Below are 19,766 nucleotides of genomic sequence, written 5' to 3'. Positions count from 1 at the left end.
TTTGGCTTTGGCTTAGGGTCTATACCAGGGGTGGGCAAACTTTTTGACTCGAGGGCCACAATGGGTTCTTAAACTGGACCGGAGGGCCGGAACAAAAGCATGGATGGAGTGTTTGTGTGAACTAATATAAATTCAAAGTAGACATCATTACATAAAAGGGTACGGTCTTTTATTTCAACAGTTTTATTCATTTCAAACGGGCCGGATCTGGCCCGCGGGCCGTAGTTTGCCCACGGCTGGTCTATACCTTCCTTGTTTCCCTTTAAATTTGAACATAAAAATCTCTCTTGATTACATCTTCATCCTTAGCTCATTATTACAGTCAACTGCTCGTACACTGGCTGTTGGTTTTGCCATCTCCCACTATTTTATATGCATCCTTATTTCAAATAAGAGCTCTCAGGAAGGCTCCCCACAGAAGCTCTCAGACGACTAATTTTGGTCCTTGTCAACTGAACTAAGCAGTCTGCTTTCTCAGGGCCGTGGGCCACAGGAATCAAACCCTTTCACTTATCTCCATTTTCTGAAACTGGATCGCCTTCCCACTTTACCTTGAACTCTAATATCACAGGTTGAGCTTTTTTCCCTAAAGTTGCTAATGCTTATAATTTGCCAACAAATCTCAGGACTTGGTTAAAGTTAAAGTAGTTCCCCTAGTTACTTCCCGCTACCTTCCAAGAAATAAAAAATTCATCAAGGCCCTAGCCCAGCTGTGGGCAAACTACGGCCCGCGGGCCGGATCCGGCCCGTTTGAAATGAATAAAACTAAAAAAAAAAAAAAAGACTGTACCCTCTTATGTAATGATGTTTACTTTGAATTTATATTCGTTCACACAAACACTCCATTCATGCTTTTGTTCCGGCCCTCCGGTCCAGTTTAAGAACCCATTGTGGCCCTCAAGTCAAAAAGTTTGCCCACCCCTGCCCTAGCCAGTTTGGCTCAGTGGACAGAGCATCAGCCTATGGACCAAAGGGTCCCAGGTTCAATTCCGGTCAAGGGCATGTTCCTCGGTTGCAGGCTTCTCCCCAGCCCGGGCCCTGGTCGGGGTGCGTGCAGGAGGCCACCAATCAATGTGTTTCTCTCACATCGATATTTCTCTCTGTCTTTCCCTCTCTCTTCTACTCCCTCTAAAAATCAATGGAAAAATATCCTCAGATGAGGATTAAAAAAAAAGAAATTTCACAAGGACCATGATACCCACCATCGAAAGAAATGTATCAGAAATACAAACAGCTGAAGTTCTTCTGCTACTATACCTTGACTTTGCACTATTTTCTCCACTTTTGTTGGAACAAACACCCTTAAACTCATTCTCAGGAACTCGTACACAGGAGAAAGCATGCGAACCTCTCACCATCACGGCCGTGCTAGCGCCAGGCCGGGAGGACTCACCTTGTATCTGGTCTGCTCCCGGTCGTAGATCTTCTTCAGGGACACCACTTTGGGGGAGAAGAAGTTCCCGAGTTTGGCGAGGTAGACCCCGTTCCGAAGGCCCTCCTCCAGCTCCGTGGTGGGAGGCAGATCTTCCCCCAGGCATGCTTCCATCCACCTGCACAGAGGGAGGGAGGACTTGAGACAAGGCAGGGAGGACTGAGCCTTCCTCAGAGGATCAAGGTTAATTTCCATTCTCCTCGGAGAGGCTGAAGGTGAACATAAGCAACACTCCTTTACGATCCAAGTTCACCGTCAACCAGGAGGTCATGGTTCGATTCCCGGTCAGGGCACATGCCTGGATTGTGGGCTCGCTCCCCAGTGAAGGGGCGTGCAGGAGGCAGCCGATCCATGATTCTCTCTCATCACTGATGTTTCTCTCTCTCTCTTCCTCTCCCTGACTATCTGAAAATAATAAAAAAATATATTTTTCTTTGTAAAAGATCCAATTTCACACGCCTTGTCCTGACCCAGTCAGATCGGAGGCAGGGAACTTGGAAAACTTCTGGAGCATGAATGCCACCTTCTTCTCTACCCTACTTTCCTCTCTGCCGCCCCAGAGCCAGCTGGCTCCCGGGTCCTGACTGTCCCATGCATCTCGGATCCGTTCCCTCAGTCCTTAGGTTACTCCTTAAGGACTCCTACGGAAAACCATTTGCAACCGAAGCCACCATCTCAACTGTTTCATTGCCGAAGTTCTCTGGTTTTAGCATTCAGAACCCACAGTGAATTTCTGGGATCAAGGTTTTATGGTTGTTTGGGGTTGCCAAAATAGTCAGTTATCTTGGCTAAAACACTGAAGGTACCTCTCATGAAAGCAATAAAAATGAATTCTTCAGTGCTTTTCAGAGAAGGAGAAGAGGTTGTAAAGACGGAAGGAAAACTGTATTTTGTCCCTCGAACACTTCTCGCAAGATTTCAGGGAAGCCCAAGATACAACAAATCAGAGTTTAATTGCATATGTTTTCTACAAACAGAAAGGTATGTAACTAAAAATCATTTAGAGCAATGATTTTAAACCTTTTTTTTTTTTTGAGTCACAGAAACCTCTGAACATCTAAGAAACACTATATGATCCCAAAAATCAGTGACGCCCTAGAGCCGTGGTCGGCAAACTGCGGCTCGCGAGCCATATGCGGCTCTTTGACCCCTTGAGTGTGGCTCTTCCTAAGCCTTAGGAGTACCCTAATTAAGTTAATAACAATGTACCTACCTATATAGTTTAAGTTTTTTTAAAAATATATTTTATTGATTTCTTACAGAGAGGAAGGGAGAGGAACAGAGAGTTAGAAACATCAATCAGCTGCCTCCTTCACACTCCCTACTGGGTATGTGCCTGCAACCAAGGTACATGCCCTTGACTGGAATCGAACCTGGGACCCTTGAGTCCGCAGGCCGACGCTCTATCCATTGAGCCAAACAGGTTAGGACTATATAGTTTAAGTTTAAAAAATTTGGCTCTCAAAAGAAATTTCAATCGTTGTACTGTTGATATTTGGCTCTGTTGACCAATGAGTTTGCCGACCACTGCCCTAGACAGTTTGGCTCAGTGGATAGAGCCTTGGCCTGTGGACTGAAGGGTCACGGGTTCGATTCCAGTCAAGGGCACATGCCCGGGTTGTGGGCTCGGTCCCCAGTGAGGGTGGGGCAGGAGGCAGCTGATCAAAAATTCTCTTTCATCACTGATGTTTCTCTCTCTCCCCCTCTCCCTTCCTCTCTGAAATCAATAAAAATATATTTTCCAAAAATACATATCCAAGTAAAAGCAGGGACCATGCAACATCTCCCACAATCAATCCTCTCTGTGCTTTCCCTAGTCTGACTGCTGTAAAACCGTCCAGATTAACAGCTACACCAGGACGTTTCCTGTAGTGACGCAGGACATCACTCAAGGGTCAGGCCAAAGGGAGAGAAGCCAAGTATGATTTGGTGAAAGGGAGAGACAGTCAGAGGGCTAGGAGAGGCAGCCAGGCAGGCTGTCACCAGAAAGACAAGAAGTACCAAGTGGTGGGGAGGATGTGGAGAAAAGAGAACCGCTATGCACTACTGGTGGGACTGTAAATTGGTGCAGCCACTCAGAAGGAACAGGGAGGGTCTTCAAAAAAAATTAAAAACAGAACTGTCATAGGACCCGGGCATCCCACTTCTGGGTGTACAGTCAAAGGAAGTGAAACGAAACCTGGAGATCAACGGTAGGTGTGAACTCCCCTCTTCATTGCAGCATTATTCACAATAGCCAAGATATGGAAGCAACCTAACTGTCCATCAACATATGAATGGATAAAGGTGTGTGTGTGTGTGCGTGTGCGTGTGCGTGTGTGTGTGTGTGAAACAAAATATTCAGATATGAGAAAGAAAATCCTGCCATTTGTGACAACATGGATGGAACTTGAGGGCATTATGCTAAGTAAAATAAGCCAAAGACAAATATTGCATGGTATCGCTTCTATGTGCAATCTAAAAAACAACGCAAAAAAAAAAATCTCGTAGAAATAATAGAAAAGTGGTTCCAGGAATATGAGAAATAGGGAGAGTTTGGTAGAAGAGTACAAACCTCAAATACATAACACATGGTGAGTACAGCTGAGAACACTGTGCTTTATAAGTGAAATCTGCTAGGAGAGTAGAATATAAATAAATGTCTTTACTAAAATAAATAAATATGTGAGGTGATGGATATGTTAATTAACTAGATGGTCCTTTCACAATGTGTACGTATAACAAGTCACGAGAATGTACACTTAAAATGTCTTATAATTTTGTATGCTAATAATACCTCAATAAAGCTGAAATAAAAAATAAAATCTTCAGCCTGCTGGGGTAGCATCATCCTGAACACCAAAAGGTGGTGGGTTTGATTCCTAGTCAGGGCACAAATCCAGGTTAAGGTTTAAATCCCCAGTCAGGCCGCGTGAGGGAGCAACTGCTTGGGGTTTCTCTTTCCCTTCCTCTCTCTGGAATCAATTTATTTTTTTATTTAAGTACAAAAAGTAATAATAATCCATGCACAAAAGAAAAAGCATTGGCCACACAACTTTTTACCAGTTTTCACGTTTAACACTGTCTTCTATTCATAGAATCTGGTTGGGAAGCTCATTAAAGATCTAGTCTACACTAACTCCTCCACTCCCCTCACCTCCCACCCCCTCTCTCTTTATTTTTTTTTTTTAATAAATATATTTTATTGATTTTTCACAGAGAGGAAGGGAGAGAGATAGAGAGTTAGAAACATCGATGAGAGAGAAGCATCGATCAGCTGCCTCCTGCACATCTCCCACTGGGGATGTGCCCGCAACCCAGGTACATGCCCTTGACCGGAATCGAACCTGGGACCTTTCAGTCCGCAGGCCGACGCTCTATCCACTGAGCCAAACCGGTTTCGGCACTCCCTCTCTCTTTAATGTCCCAATGCTCCCAAACCATCGCAGTCCATTCTGACGCCATTGCTGGGAGGTAAAGTGCAAGGGGAACGCTAGGAGGGGACGATGAAGAAGTCAGCGGGCTGGATGGTGCAAGGCCTGTCTGTCAGGCTATGAAACGTTTCTTTCATCCTAGTCATGGGGGACACTGCAGGGTTTTAAAAGGGGGATGACCTGGGCAGGTCTAGGTTTCAGAAAATCACTCTGACCACAATGTGGGAGTTTCACATTTTTCTTCAAGTACAAATGTTTCTACAGGTACAGATGTTCTAACAAATCAGTCACTTATGCCCTAGCCGGTTCTGCTCAAGTGGATAAAGTGTTGACCTATGGACTGAAGGGTCCCAGGTTCAATTCCCGTCAAGGGCACACGCCTGGGTTGTGGGCTCCATCCCCAGTGTGGGCTGTGCGGGAGGCAGCCGATCAATGATTCTCTCTCATCACTGATGTTTCTGTCTCTCTCTCCCTGTCCCTTCCTCTCTGAAATCAATAAAAATCTGTAAAATAAATAAGTCACTTACAAGCAAAGTTCGGAGAATGTCATACCAAGTAGTGATATGACACCAGCACACCCACCTGTGATCAGGATGCTCAGCCACAGCCACAGCCACAACAAAACCCTTGTATTGCTCACAGTATTTCTCATAAGAGTTGAAGAAAACGGAGGGAAGAGTTCTTAGTCCTTCCTCTCAAAACAGGGGACAGAAACTTGCAACATTTTATCCTCTTCAATGGCTCATTTTCAATATAAGTAACACTAAAAATATAACCTCTAACCCCACATGGCAGATATGAAGCTAAATGCTTTGCATGAATTATCTCACTTGATACTTGCAAAAAGCCATAAGGGAAGCAGTAATATTGTTCTTATCTTCCCGATACGGAAACCATGCGATCCTAAAAGTAAAATAATCTCTCCAAAATTACCGAGCTTGTAAGTGGCTAAGCTCACTCTTTTTAATATATATATATTTTATTCATTTCAGAGAGGAAGGGAGAGGGAGAGATAGAAACATCAATGATGAGAATCGCTGATTGGCTGCCTTCTGCACGCCCCATCCCCCCCCCCGCCCCCCTCTCCCAGGCCTAGGGATCCAGCCTGCAACCCAGGAATGTGCCCTGACCAGGAATCGAATCATGACCTCCTGGTTCATAGGTCAACGCTCAACCACTGAGTCAGACTGGACAGGCTAAGCTCACTCTTGAACCAAAGCTGGTGTGATTCTAAAGCCTAAACTCCAGTGCTACAATATACTGCCTCTGAAAAATGACAGCTCCCACCTACTGAGCACTCACTAACAAATGCTCCAGTTCTGAAACTGGACTTTCTGAAGCGTCCCACACCACAGTCCATGACCTCACTCACCATCCTCCTCTATCAAGCACCAAGAGACAGGCATATTAAATGTTAAACACGGGTGAAGTAGACACAATTAGTGTGAACAATGAGTGCTCATATAAAAGCCTGTCTTGCATATAATTACATAATAATTCTCATAAATAATTATTTTTTTATGATTGATTTGTGAGAGAGAGAGAGAAGAAAGGGGAGGGAAAGAGAGAAACAACGATTTGTTGTTCCACTTAGTTATGCATTCATTGGCTGATTCTTTTATGGGCCCTGACTGGGGGTAGAACTTGCAACCTTGGCATATCAGGATGACTCTCTAATCAACTGAACTACACAGCCAGGGCTCTCATAAAAAATTCTTGTATCCCTTTCATATTTAGACTACATTTATAAAGCTGTTATATACATATTTTAAATCAGTTTTTCAAAAAAAATCTATTCACATTCATTCAGGAAACATTTTTTAATATATTTTTATTGATTTCAGAGGGGAAGGGAGAGGGAGAGAGAGATAGAAACATCAAGATGAGAGAGAATCATTGACTGGCTGCCTCCTGTACGCCCCCTACTGGGGATCGAGCCCACAACCCAGGCATGTGCCCTTGACTGGAACTGAACCCGGGACCCTTCAGTCCGCAGGCCGGTGCTCTAGCCACTGAGCCAAACCAGCGAGGGCAGTTCAGGAAACATTTTTAATGGACCACTCTGTGCAGCGCCTATAAAATGTGCCGAATACCTGCCCCACCTTTAAAGGATTACCCTCTTGGGACAGAGATGCTTAACCAACTGGCTACCACAGGAGATGAGAGCTGAACTAGCTTTAAGATAGACGGTACTTAGAGGTAAACAATGGGAAAAGGAGATGTTTAAGATAAAGGAAAGGGCATAAGCAAAAGGCCCAAAGGCATGAACACAAATAGCATATTTAGGGAATGACAAAGCATGCTGCTGGAGGTCTCCGTGGGGATGGAGCTGTCTGGAGCCTGGTATCTAATCTGCAGGCAATGGGAGCCATGAAAGTTTTCAAACAGAAGAATGACTTGGCCGTGCCCTGGCCAGATAGCTCAGTTGGTTAGAGTGAGGTCCCCATACTCCAAGGTTGCGGGTTCAATCCCCGAGCAGGGCACATGTAAGAATCAACCAATGAGTGCATCGATAGGTGGGACAACAAATCCATGTTTTTCTCTCTCCCTTCCTCCCGCTCTCTAAAATCAGTCAATAGCCCTGGCTGGTTTGGCTCAGTGGATGGAGCATCAGCCTGCGGACTGAAGGGTCCTGGGTTTGATTCCAGTCAAGGGCACATGACCAGGTTGCGGGCTCGATCCCCAATGGGGGGGGCGTGCAGGAGGCAGCCAATCAATGATTCTCTCTTATCATTCATGTTTCTATTTCTTTCTCCCTCTCCCTTCCTCTCTGAAATCAATAAAAATACGTTTTTAAAAAGTAAAATAAAGACCTAACCGGTTTGGCTCAGTGGATAGAGCATCGGCCTGCAGACTGAAGGGTCCCAGGTTCGATTCCGGTCAAGGGCATGTACCTTGGTTGCTGGCACATCCCCAGGAGGGGGTGTGCAGGAGGCAGCTGATCGATGTTTCTCTCTCATCGATGTTTCTAACTCTCTATCCCTCCCCCTTCCTCTCTGTAAAAAATCAATAAAATATACTTTAAAAAAGTAAAATAAAATCAGTCAATAAATAAAAATTAAATTGAAAAAAAAGAATGACTTGGCCAACTATAACTCAAAATTTTTCATTAAATACATTAATAAAAAGGAGTGGCTTGGTCAGAACTGAGACTTTAGAACAGTAACTAGGACGACAACATGGAAGACAAGATTCAAGAGAGAAATATTAGGCAACCATTTCAGGAATCTAGGTGAGAGAGAATGAGGTCTGGAACTGGGGTAATGATGGAAACAGAAAGAGAAATGGTGACTAATCACAGAGGAGAGGAGCCTCTTTGCAGATCTTAGATAGCTGGGCCTGGGGTGAGAAGGGCATCGGGGAAGATGCAGGCTTTAGTGACGACCGGAAAAGAACAAAAAAACAAAGTGAGCTCCTGACCTCACATTTCACTACTGACATTAATCACCAAATGGATTAGAAATTTAAAAAATAAAAAAGGAAGGAAAAAAATATAGATGAATGGTTGTACAATCCTGAAATGGGAAAGGCTTTTCCTAACAAAACCATGGAGGTAGAAATCACAAAGGAAAGGGAAACAATTGGCTACACAAAAAGCAGTTAAACTTCTATGAAAATCAATTTTAAAAAATCAAATGGAGCCCTAGCCGGTTTGGCTCAGTGGATAGAGCGTTGGCCTGCGGACTGAAGGGTCCCGGGTTCGATTCTGGTCAAGGGCACATGCCCGGGTTGCTGACTCAATCGGGGTGTGCAGGAGGCAGCCAATTGATGATTCTCTCTCATCATTGATGTTTCTAACTCTCCCCTCTCCCTTCCTTTCTGAAATCAATAAAAATATATATATTTTAAATCAAACAGAGAGATAAACCAGATGATAAATTTGTAACATGTAACAAAGGAATAATAAGCTCCTATAATCTTCATATTCTACATAAATGCTTGAAATAAATAACAAATATTTCCCTAGGAAAAATGGGATAAACACAAAAAGGCAGTTCACAAAAGATTATAAAGGGTCAGTGCCCTGGCTGGTGGGCTCAGTGGTTGGAGCATCAGCCTGTGGACCAAAGGGTCTTGGGTTCAATTCCTGGTCAAAGGCATGTACCTGGGTTTGATCCCCAGCCCTGGTGGGGCTGAGTGAGGAGGCAATCAATCTATGTGTCTCTCTCACACCCCTCCCTTCCACTCTCTCTGAATATTAATGGGGAAAAATATCCTCAAGTGAGGATTAACAAAAATACTAGTAAATGGTCAGTAATAACAGGAAATATTTGTAAACTCACTATTAATCAAAGAAATGCAAATGAAAGTAACAATAGCACCGTTTTCAGCTATCAGACTGGCAAAGATAAAAAAGAATAATAGCAGCCTATTACCATTCCTTATGTGGGAAAGCCCCACATTCTCACACTCACAGTTCCAGAGAAAATCTGGCAGCATGCACCCTCTATAGTGAATTTGCAGAAACTTCTATAAAAGGGAAAAGGTTGTTTTATTTTTAAACGATGATTTGGCGACTTGCGGCATGGATGACTAAATAAACAATGATGCCATGAAACAAGGCTGGGGACACCGGGAGAAGCAGGCCAGGATGCTAAATTCATGCCTGAAACATGTCCAGGTTGAAATGCAAGGGGGGGCGGGGGGGGGGGTAGTGACATCCTGCAGGCAGTTGGAACTGTAAGTCTGAACTCAGGGAGAACAGGTTGGAAACCCAAGTTTGAAAAATGGGACCATGAGTGGGATGAGCTCGCCAGAGACCCAGATTGCACAGAAATACAAATGGTCAAGGACTGCGCCTCAGAACACAATGACTTTGCCCTGGCCAGTTTGGCTCAGTGGATAGAGCATCCACCTGCGGACTGAAGGGTCTAGGTTTGATTCCAATCAAGGGCATATGCCAGGTTGTGGGCTCAATCCCCAGTAGGGGGCGTGCAGGAGGCAGCTGACCAATGATTCTCATCATTCATGTTCCTGTTTCTCTCTCCCTCTCCCTTCCACTCTAAAATCAATAAACATATATTTTTTAAAGAAAGAAAACAATGACTTTTAAGAGGCAAATACACAGAAAGAAAAGTCACTATAATAAAATGAAAACCATGAGCCCTAGCCGGTTTGGCTCAGTGGATAGAGCGTCAGCCTGCGGACTGGAGGGTCCCAGGTTCGATTCCGGTCAAGGGCATGTACCTTGGTTGCGGGCACATCCTCAGTAGGGGGTGTGCAGGAGGCAGCTGATTGATGTTTCTCTCTCATCAATGTTTCTAACTCTCTATCCTTCTCCCCTCCTCTCTGTAAAAAATCATAAAATATATTTTTTTTAAAAATGAAAACCACGAGAGAATCACATGACAGCAATCAAGGAAGGAAAACTGTTCAGGAAGCTGGAAGAAGTCGCCAACATCAAATGCGGTAGAGAGATGAGTGGCAAGGAGAAAAGGACATGGCGCATGAGGGAGAATGTCACCTGTGAGCCCAATGAGGGGCGTCTCAGTGGAGTGAGGCGAAGGCGTCAGATTACTGTAACTAGAAAAGTGACTAGCAGTGGGGAACTAGCAAATGTAGACTTCATTTTTTTTTTAATGTCCTTGATTCCACTTTTTTATTTTCATTGATTTCAGAGAGGAATGGGGAGGGAGAGAGAAACCTCAATGATGAGAATCATGGATCGGCTGCCTCCTGCACGCCCCCTACTGGGGACAAAGCCCACAACAGGGGCAAGCATGTCAAACTCAAAGGCTAACACAGGCCAAATAAATGAGGCATGCGGCCCAAGGGCCGCGAGTTTGACATGCTTGAGCTAGGGCAAATGTAGACTTCTTGATTTCAAGAGGTTTAAGAAGGAAAGAAAAGGTTAGTCTTAAGAGGTGGTATGTCCAAGGAAGGAGTGCCTGTCTTAGGGTCTCTCTCTCTCTCTCTCTCTCTCTCCCTCCCTCCCTCTCTCGACTGAAGAAGACTAATTTGAAGCCTGAAAGAAGAGAACAAGTGAAGGAGGGACTAAGGACACAAGAAATAAAGAACAAAATTAAGTAAGAGCCTACAGCCAGTGATGGTAAGGAACATGCCCACTTCTTCTTTGAGAAAAGAGGGAAGGAAATGAGAATGAGCAAGAATGCCAGCCAGCCAGCCAGCCTCTCCGAGCTCCGGTTTTCCGTCTGTAAGACAGGATTAGGGGCGGCACCGATTCCCATGAGATTATTGTAAAGATTAGCTGAGCTAATGCACACAAGCACCAGCAGGCTCTCAGTGATGACAGCCCTGCATCTGGGTATGTGTATGCGAGTGTGTGTGTGAGCCTGCCAGGTCCCAGAAGTCAAACCTACTCCTGAGTCTAACACCCAGTAACTTGCGTAATAATACCTGTCTACCTCGTCCCGCTGATGACAATTTTCAAAGGGAGCGCACAGACTTGGCCCTACCCATTCTGCCACTCGGGGAGACAAAGAAATGACTCTTTGGGGAACTCCACCGTGGTAAGCCTAAAGCAAGTCCAGACCCAGAGCACTTGGGGAACAGAATCAGTGTGAATTAGGGTCTGTGAAGAGGAAACCAGCTGAACGAGTTCTGCGGAGCACATGACTTCGGCGGTTTCCCAGCTCTGCAATACGGAAGGGGAAGCTACCGATGCCGGAACTGACCACTCCAAACCACTGACATTCGGTTCCTCCAGGAGCCCCACCCTGCTGCCACGCCCAGCGTGCAGGGCCAATGCCCCAAACGTCAGGGTTACTCGCTGCCAACCCCCCACCCCCAATCCTCGCAAGTAGGACATCTAGGCATGGGAACAGCCTAGCGATTTCAATACAGTGTGATAGGACGCGCCTTGAGGGAAAGGAATGTGGAGTATTCAGTAAAGCATTCCTGGCCATATGGGGGGGGGGGGGGGATTAGGGCTGGTTTCCCAGCAAAAATGGCACCGAGGACTCTGTGTGTGTGTGTGTGTGTGTGTGTGTGTGTGAGAGAGAGAGAGAGAGAGAGAGAGAGAGAGAGAGAGAGAGAGAAAGGGGGGGGGGTATGGAGGGAGGAGAATGTGCAGACCCTCTGAGGGATCTGAAACAGGAATGAAATGATGGAATCTGATTTAAAGGGTCACCCCAAGCAGTATGGGTTAGGAGGCAGGACCAGTAAGAGCTGAGAAAGTACTAGCTTCAGTGATCCAGGCAAGAAATGATATGGGCTTGTTTCCCAAGCCATGTCAGCAAAATGAGACATCTTGATAGTATCTGTTTTAGATGAAACTTCTGGGTATACCTCACACCAATGGGAACGGCTATAGTAATAAGTGAGGAACAGAAGGCAAACTTCTTTCTTCTGAAGTTAGCTTACTGAGGCGCTGTGTTTTTGATACCTAATGCAGACCCTTCCCCGAGGAAATCATTTCACTCTTTGAATTTGATATGGTAAGTCAAGTCTACTTGCCAAAATTAAATGTCTAATTGTTATCATAATTCTAAAGAGCCCACTGGGGTGACGGAAACTAGGCTATGATGACAGTTGCACCACCTAGTAAATTTACTAAAAATCATTAAGTTGAACATGAAAAATGGGAGAATTTTGTGGCGTGAAAATTATACTTCAAGGAAACTCTTTACAAGTTTACTCCCAGACCAAGCCTTCAGATGCAGAGCCTAGTGAAACATTACCATGTTTGAGCTCCCTATTCATCCAGCTCTACTTTAACACATCATCATGAAGCAAGAAGGATCTTTTAACCTTAAAGGACAAAAAAATCTTCAAGCCTGGCCGGTGTGGCTCAGTGGTTGTGTGTTGACCTATGAATCAGTTTCAATTCCTAAGTTGCCGACTCAATCCCCAGTTAGGGGGCATGAAGGAGGCAGCTGATCCATGATTCTCTCTCATCATTGATGTTTCTAGCTCTCACTCCCTCTCCTTTCCTCTCTGAAATAGATATATATTATATACATGCTAGAGGCCTGGTGCACGAAATTCATGCACCCAGGGGGAGTGGGCCTAAGGCCGGCAGTCAGACATCCTTAATGCTGCCATGGAGGTGGGAGAGGCTCCCGCCACCGCTGCTGCGCTCACCAGCCGTAAGCCCGGCTTCTGGCTGAGCAGCGCTCCTCCTGTGGGAGTGCACTGACCAGCAGGGGGCAGCTCCTGTGTTGAGCATCTGCCCCCTGGTGGTCAGTGCATGTCATAGTGACCAGTCGTTACTTTGTTCGGTCTATTTGCATATTAACCTTTTTTAAAAAAAATCTATATTATAAAAATATATACATACATATATTTTATTGATTTTTTATAGAGAGAAAGGGAGAGGGACAGAGAGTTAGAAACATCGATGAGAGAGAAACATCGATCAGCTGCCTCCTGCACACCCGCCACTGGGGATGTGCCTGCAACCAAGGCACATGCCCTTGACTGGAATTGAACCCGGGACCCTTCAGTCTGCAGGATGACGCTCTATCCACTGAGCCAAACCGGTCAGGGCGCATATTAACCTTTTATTATATAGGATGTGTGTGTGTGTGTGTGTGTGTGTGTGTGTGTATAAATTTTTTAATCTTCAAATTGAGTTAAACCTTGATGATAGCTAAGCCTCGGCAGCTACTGTCTAATCACTGCTGGTTGTGCGCAGCATGGGAGGAAAGAAACAGGTGAGTCCTCCACAAGGCGAAAGACAGGTACACATTTCTTTGCGAAAGCAGTTCTCTGGGTCACTGCCTACGGGCAGCTGCTGGGGCCCAAGGGAACAGGGAGAGCCTGTAGAGCAAGTGCTATGTCAAAAATTCCGTTTTCAGATCTGGTAATTAGTCAGAACACACCGGGAGGAGGGGTTAACTATGACACTCATCAAAGACATGGTCCTTGCCCTCTGAGGCTCACAGTACATTAAGGAAAAGTCTAAGGCACTGATATTAATAATAATAATAATAAAGCTACAATAAAGGTACATTGTGGGGGTGGTGCTGTAGGAACAAGAGTGGGTATCTAGGTAAGCTTCCCGGAGGAGGTGCTACCTGAATTCATTTTCTTAGACAGGTAATTCATTTCCACGGTCAAAATTCAAAAAGTACAAAAAGCAACCCAGTGAAAAGGAGGGACATTTCATGAAGTGAACAGACAAGAGTGTCATATGCTGCTGAGATGAAGAAAGAAAGTACTGAAACTTTCCAGTGGCTATAGCAATGAGGTCATGGGTGATATCAGCGAGAGAAATTGCAGTGGGGAAAAGGAAGGCTCATGAGTCACACCCACATGAGCTAAGGTAAGGAAGTGAGGATCTAGGCAGTAAAAGACAAGTTTTCCCTGAAGGAAAAAAGAAGGGACAATAATCACAGTGAGGTCTAGTATTAAGGGAGTACATCTTATATGGGTGAGCATGTTTATGGAAAATATGTATGTAAAATAGCATGTAAAAGGAAAATAGGCAAATGATAGTTAAGAAATTAATACTGAATAGGAACCCTAGAAGACAAAAAAAAAAAAAGAGAGACAGAGAGAGAGGATCCAGACCACAGATGGAAGGCTAAGTCCTAGGAAGGAAGATAATTCTCCCACTGCTACAGGGGAGGAGGTCAGGATGGTGTGTTAAATGAGATGGGATAAATTTGTTAGAGAAAGAAAAACCGAGAGAGTTTGTAGAGAAAAGAGAGGTCATCAACCTGTAAATGGGAAGCTAGGGATGGAGATGCCTACTGACAATCAAGATTTGGCTAAAGCCCGGCCAGGATGGCTCAGAGGTTGAACATCAACCTGTGAACCAGGAGGTCACGGTTCGATTCCCGGTGAGGGCACATGCCCGGGTTGCAGGCTCGATCCCCAGTGTGGGGTGTGCAGGAGGCAGCCGATCCATGATTCTCTCTCATCATTGATGTTTCTCTCTCTCCCTCTCCCTTCCTCTCTGAAAGCAATAAAAATATATATATTAAAAAAAGAAAGATTTGGCTAAAAGTTTTGATCAGCCTCATCCATCTCAGACAATTCAAATGTTACTCTCAAAAGTCACGTCCTTGCCCTAGCGGGTTTGGCTCAGTGGGTAGAGTGTCGGCTAGTGGACTGAGGGTCCCGGTTTCAATTCCAGTCAAGGGAATGTACCTCGGCTGCAGATTCCTCCCAAGCCAGGGCCCTGGTCCGGGCACGTGCAGAAGGCAACCAGTCGAAGTGTCTCTCTCACATCGATGTTTCTCTCTCTCTGTCTCTCCCCCTCCCTTCCACTCTCTCTAAAAGTCAATGAAAAAATGTCCTCAGGAGAGGATTTTAAAAAAATAATTTTTTTAAAAAAAGGAAAAACTCTATAAAAGACATTTATTTTTTTTAAAAAAAGTCACCTCCTCCATGAACTCTTCCACGATCTACCATTGGAAATAATCTCTTTTTCCTCCAAACTTCCTGTCACCTTTCCTGTGACACTTTGTATCTCACCACTTAACGCAGTTATTTAAATACATAAGGGTGGCATCGTTTTCTGATTTACCTTTGCAGCAGGGTGCTCTACAAATAACTACTGCATGACACAAACTGTTTCTGGTCTCCATGGTCACCAAACAATAAAAGAAAAAGAAATTCTCCTAAGCTCTCGGAGGCACAATACTGACATTCTCTTCACCACCACGACCCCCACATGACCTCCCCACACTCTGCACCAATTCAGCTGAACATTATCCCTGAGCACCTAATCCGCTCTGTGGGCGAGCACTGTGGAAGGAGGCGTGGAGACCAAGAAGTCGAAAAAGACGGTCTCGACCCTGAAGAAACGCAAGAGAGTAAGACAGATATCTGTGTGTGTGGGCTTTCCTTCTCTCCCACACCGTTTCAGCTCATCCTGCCAAACCCAGCCGTCAGGTAATCTTCCCTCATCTAAACTCTCGCACATTTACAGCACAGTTCCCTTGGCATCAGTTAGGCCTCTCATCCTCTGATGTTGAGTAACTTTTCAAATGGTTACGCCCTGTCTGCCCAATCCATCCATAAGCCCCCTAAGGGCAGGACGGGGTCACACTTTCACATCTTCTCCATTTCCCCAGAAGGTCCTGAACAATGGGGGGAGCTCAGAACTGTGGGTTACCCGTTTTATTTCATTGAAAGTGTTTTCTCCAACTTCGTTAGCCCCATGTCAGAGAAAAGAAAAAAAAAAAAATAGAGAATAAGCAATGGAATATTATCAAGCCATTCAAAACAAAAATACTTTTTAAGGGTAAAACAGGAAATGAAAATAAAAATTGTTTTAAGTAACAAGAGAAAGTCCTTGGGTTAGAACATAATCTTCCATTAACTGTTATACAGTCTACGCTTGAAAACCAGCAACATGGATTTTTCCAAAGCACTTTTGGGGACTTTTATTTTTTAGAATTTTCTTGTTGTTACAAAGTTCCTCCTCCTATTAGGCAGATTTCCCTTGCCTAGTTCTGTTCCTCTGACACCACACATGATAAACTGAATCCCTCTTCCATTTTCCAGGAATTTTTTAATAATGTGGGCACAGCCCTAGCTGATTTGGCTCAGTGGATAAAGAGTTGGCCTGTGGACTGAAGGGTCCCAGGTTCGATTCCAGTCAAGGGCACATGCCCGGGTTGCAGGCTCAATCCCCAGTTGGGGGCTCGAGCAGGAGACGGCCGATTAATGATTCTCTCTCATCATTGATGTTTCTATCTCTCTCTCCTTCTCCCTTCCTCTCTGAAATCAATAAAAATATATTTAAAAATAATAAATAAAAAAGTAATAATGATGTAGGCACAAAGTTAACAGCTGAATGAATTACTATACAGGCTGACAGATTAAACTGAGATTCTGTTTCTACTAGAGGCCTGGTGCATGAGATTCTGCACTGGGGGTGGAGGGGGATCCCTCAACCCGGCCTGTGCCCTCTCACAGTCCGGGAGCCCCGAGATCAATCACCCCACAGAGGGAGGCCCCACCCACCTGCCACAGCACGGGGGTCGGTGGCCTGGGCCTCCCTCTGAGGCGTGATCATGGGGCGATGGCCAACCCCCACCAATTGCATCACACCCACCTCTGCTGGCCTGGCGCAGTGGGTGTCACAGTGTGGTCGTCGAGAGGCTGTTCTGCTATTCGGCTGTTTGGTCGATTTGCATATTACGCTTTTATTATTATAGATATTTCCCCTGAATCTTGTTTCTGTGTTACGTAATCTCATTCCTTTCCATTATCCCTCACCCATCAGAATGTATAGAGCCTTTATTACCCTGGTCATGCTCACCCAGCATGCTCTAGTCCTGCAGCAATAACCAACTCAACTAGTGGCCCACACCCACCGGAGGAACCACTCCCAGCCGTGGGAGTGGAAGAATCCCACCACATAGCTGCCATCCCTGCTCTAGATGATCAAGGTCCCTCTTAAAACACGCCTCCCACCACAGGCAACTTCAGGGAGCCTCTGATCAGCTCAGAGGCCAATGGATCCCTCTATCGCTTCCCTTGCTGCATTCTCCATTTTTCTTTTTTTAAATATTTGGTTATTGATTTCAGAGAGGAAGGAAGAGGGAGAGAGAGATAGAAACATCAATGATGAGAGAGAATCATTAGTCGGCTGCCTCCTGCAAGTCCCCCACTGGGGATCAAGCCCACAACCCGGGCATGTGCCCTTGACCGGAATTGAACCTGGGACCTTTCAGTTCGAAGGCCAACGCTCTGTCCACTGAGCCAAACCGGCTAGGGCTCTCCACGTTTCTGTTAATGAGTTAATACACATCTCAGATTTGTTTCCTTTTTTTTATTTTCCCACGAATGCTACTTCTCTATCCTGTACTTAGACACTCCATTTTTTGAACCCCAATGTAGGACTTCACATTTACCACTAGTAGACTCAAGGTATTTTGAAAGCAGAACTTGTCATGCAGTGTACTAAACATCCCTCAAGGCCCTGGCCGGTGTGACTCAGTCGTTAGAGTGTTGGCCTGCGCACCCAAGGGCTGCAGGTTCAATTTCCAGTCAAGGGCACACAACTGGGTTTCAGGTTTGCTCCCCACTCCCAGTCGGGGTGCGTGCAGGAGGCAACCAATCTATGTATCTCTCTTACACTGATGTTTCTTTCTTTCACTCTCTGTCCCCCCCCTTCTCTTTTCTCCCTTCCTCCATCTTTCCCTTTCACTCTCTCTCTCTCTCTGAAAAGCAATGGAAAAACATCCTCAGGGGAAGGTTAACCAAAAAATAAAATACAATAAATAAAACAAAAATAAACATCCCTCAAGCAACAAGTCAAGCTCAAGTGAGATCAACACATCATTTATGCATTCTTAAGTCCCACTGAAAATGTTTTCTATGAAACATGCCCTAAAGAGCTTTCTTCGAATTAAAAACCTAGCAGCACCTTTTTCTATTGAGATAAAATTCATATAACAAATTTGCACCCGTTTTTAAGTGTGAAACGCAGTGGTGTTTAGTATATTCACGAAGTTGTGCAACCACCATGACTATCTAATTCCAGGAGATTTTCACCGCCGGAAGAAGAAACCCTACCCCCTCTTACAGCCACTCCCCATCCTGCAGCTCTTTTTGAATATGGGTTATTATTCAGCTGGCGATAAGCTTTAATTACATTACAACCTAGTCCACATTCACCCAACCTGCCTGCAAAAGTATTACAGGCCATACTTTCAAAGTCCCTACTGAAATCTAGACATTACTGTGTTCCTCTGAGTCACCAATCCGGTGACCCTGTCCAAAGGGAAATGATGTTCCTATGACAAAGCCTTTACAGGGAGTCCTGGTCGACCCCTACACATCACTTCTTTTCCCACTCAGTGCCCATAAAGCCATCCATTTCATCATATGCCATGAAATTTTGCCAGACTAGTTCACTAGGCTAAAATCTGTGATTATCTTCTTTTCCTTTTTTATAATTAGTACATTTGTACCCTCCCCCCACACACACACTTTAAAAAAAATGTATTCCTGTTCTTTACAATGCCTTTAAGATCCTGCAACAGTTTGGCAATTATACCTTTACAGTTAGTACAATAATGGCTTTAATTTAAGCTCTATAAGCCAAGAATATAAGAGCTCAATGGAGAATGGAAAGAAACTACAAATAAAACATAAAACAGGTGAGAACTGGCCATGAACGTGTCCCAAATTCTTACTTGAAATAGTCCCTCAAATCCATTACTCTGACGAGAAAAGTATTTCCCAAACTAGGGTACCCTGGAACACCAGTCCTAAGAAAGATGATCTGTGAGAACGAGTCTGACACTCCCCTCTTCCTTGGAGACTCAGAACTAGCAGCCTATGATAAAAAAAAATCTAAATTTCCACAGGTTAAACAATCTGTTTAACTGGGTTTAATCCGGTATTTCTGAAACTTATTTGACCACTAAATCCTTTCTTCCCTTATATCAAACCCTCATTAATAGAATACACATCAAAAAGAGGGATGCAGAAAGTCAGCCAGTATTCAAATCCCAACCCAAAGAATGGATTCTGTTGGCTTGGCCAGCCTCTTCATCTCTTCACAGTACACATGTGCAAGCGGTTAATCTAAAATCTGCTCCCTTCCTGACCAGTATAACTCAGGTGGTCAGAGCATCGTCCCACTATGCCAAGATTTCCAGTTCGGTCCTGGTCAGGGCACATACAGGAAGCAACAAATAAAAGCATAGATGAGTGGAAGACAAAATCAGTGTTTCTCTCTCTCCCTCACTTCCTCTCTCTCTCTCTCTCTCTCTCTAAAATGAATCAATAAAAATAAATAGCCCGGCCAGTGTGGCTCAGTGGTTGAGCATCAATCTTTGAATCAGGAGGTCACAGTTCCATTCCCAGTCAGGGCACATGCCAGGGTTTCGGGCTCCATCCCCAGTGGGAGGCGTGCAGGAGGCACTCGATCAATGATTCTCTCTCATCCTTGATGTTTCTCTCTCTCTCACCCTCTCCCTTCCTCTCTGAAATCAATAAAAATATTTTTTAAAGTTTTTTTTTTAATAAATTCTTGAAACCTGTTCTTTCAA

At 44.7% G+C, this 19,766-nt stretch overlaps 1 protein-coding gene across 2 annotated transcripts in view; it reads right to left on the bottom strand.

Annotated features, from left to right (window-relative positions):
* IQGAP1 (IQ motif containing GTPase activating protein 1) overlaps window positions 1–19,766 on the bottom strand; it is a 100,580-nt gene that overhangs the window by 63,471 nt on the left and 17,343 nt on the right. For both annotated transcript variants that reach the window (XM_036355820.1, XM_036355821.1), the window contains exon 3: window positions 1,394–1,550. In XM_036355820.1, coding sequence (XP_036211713.1) covers window positions 1,394–1,550 — 157 coding nt within the window. The remainder of the gene's footprint in view (window positions 1–1,393; window positions 1,551–19,766) is intronic.

This window comes from Myotis myotis, unplaced genomic scaffold (assembly GCF_014108235.1).
Source record: "Myotis myotis isolate mMyoMyo1 unplaced genomic scaffold, mMyoMyo1.p scaffold_m19_p_23, whole genome shotgun sequence".
In the NCBI taxonomy this organism is placed as follows: Eukaryota; Metazoa; Chordata; class Mammalia; order Chiroptera; family Vespertilionidae; genus Myotis; species Myotis myotis.
The sequence above is the reverse complement of the archived record's forward strand: the minus strand, read 5'-3'. Positions and strand labels throughout refer to the sequence as shown.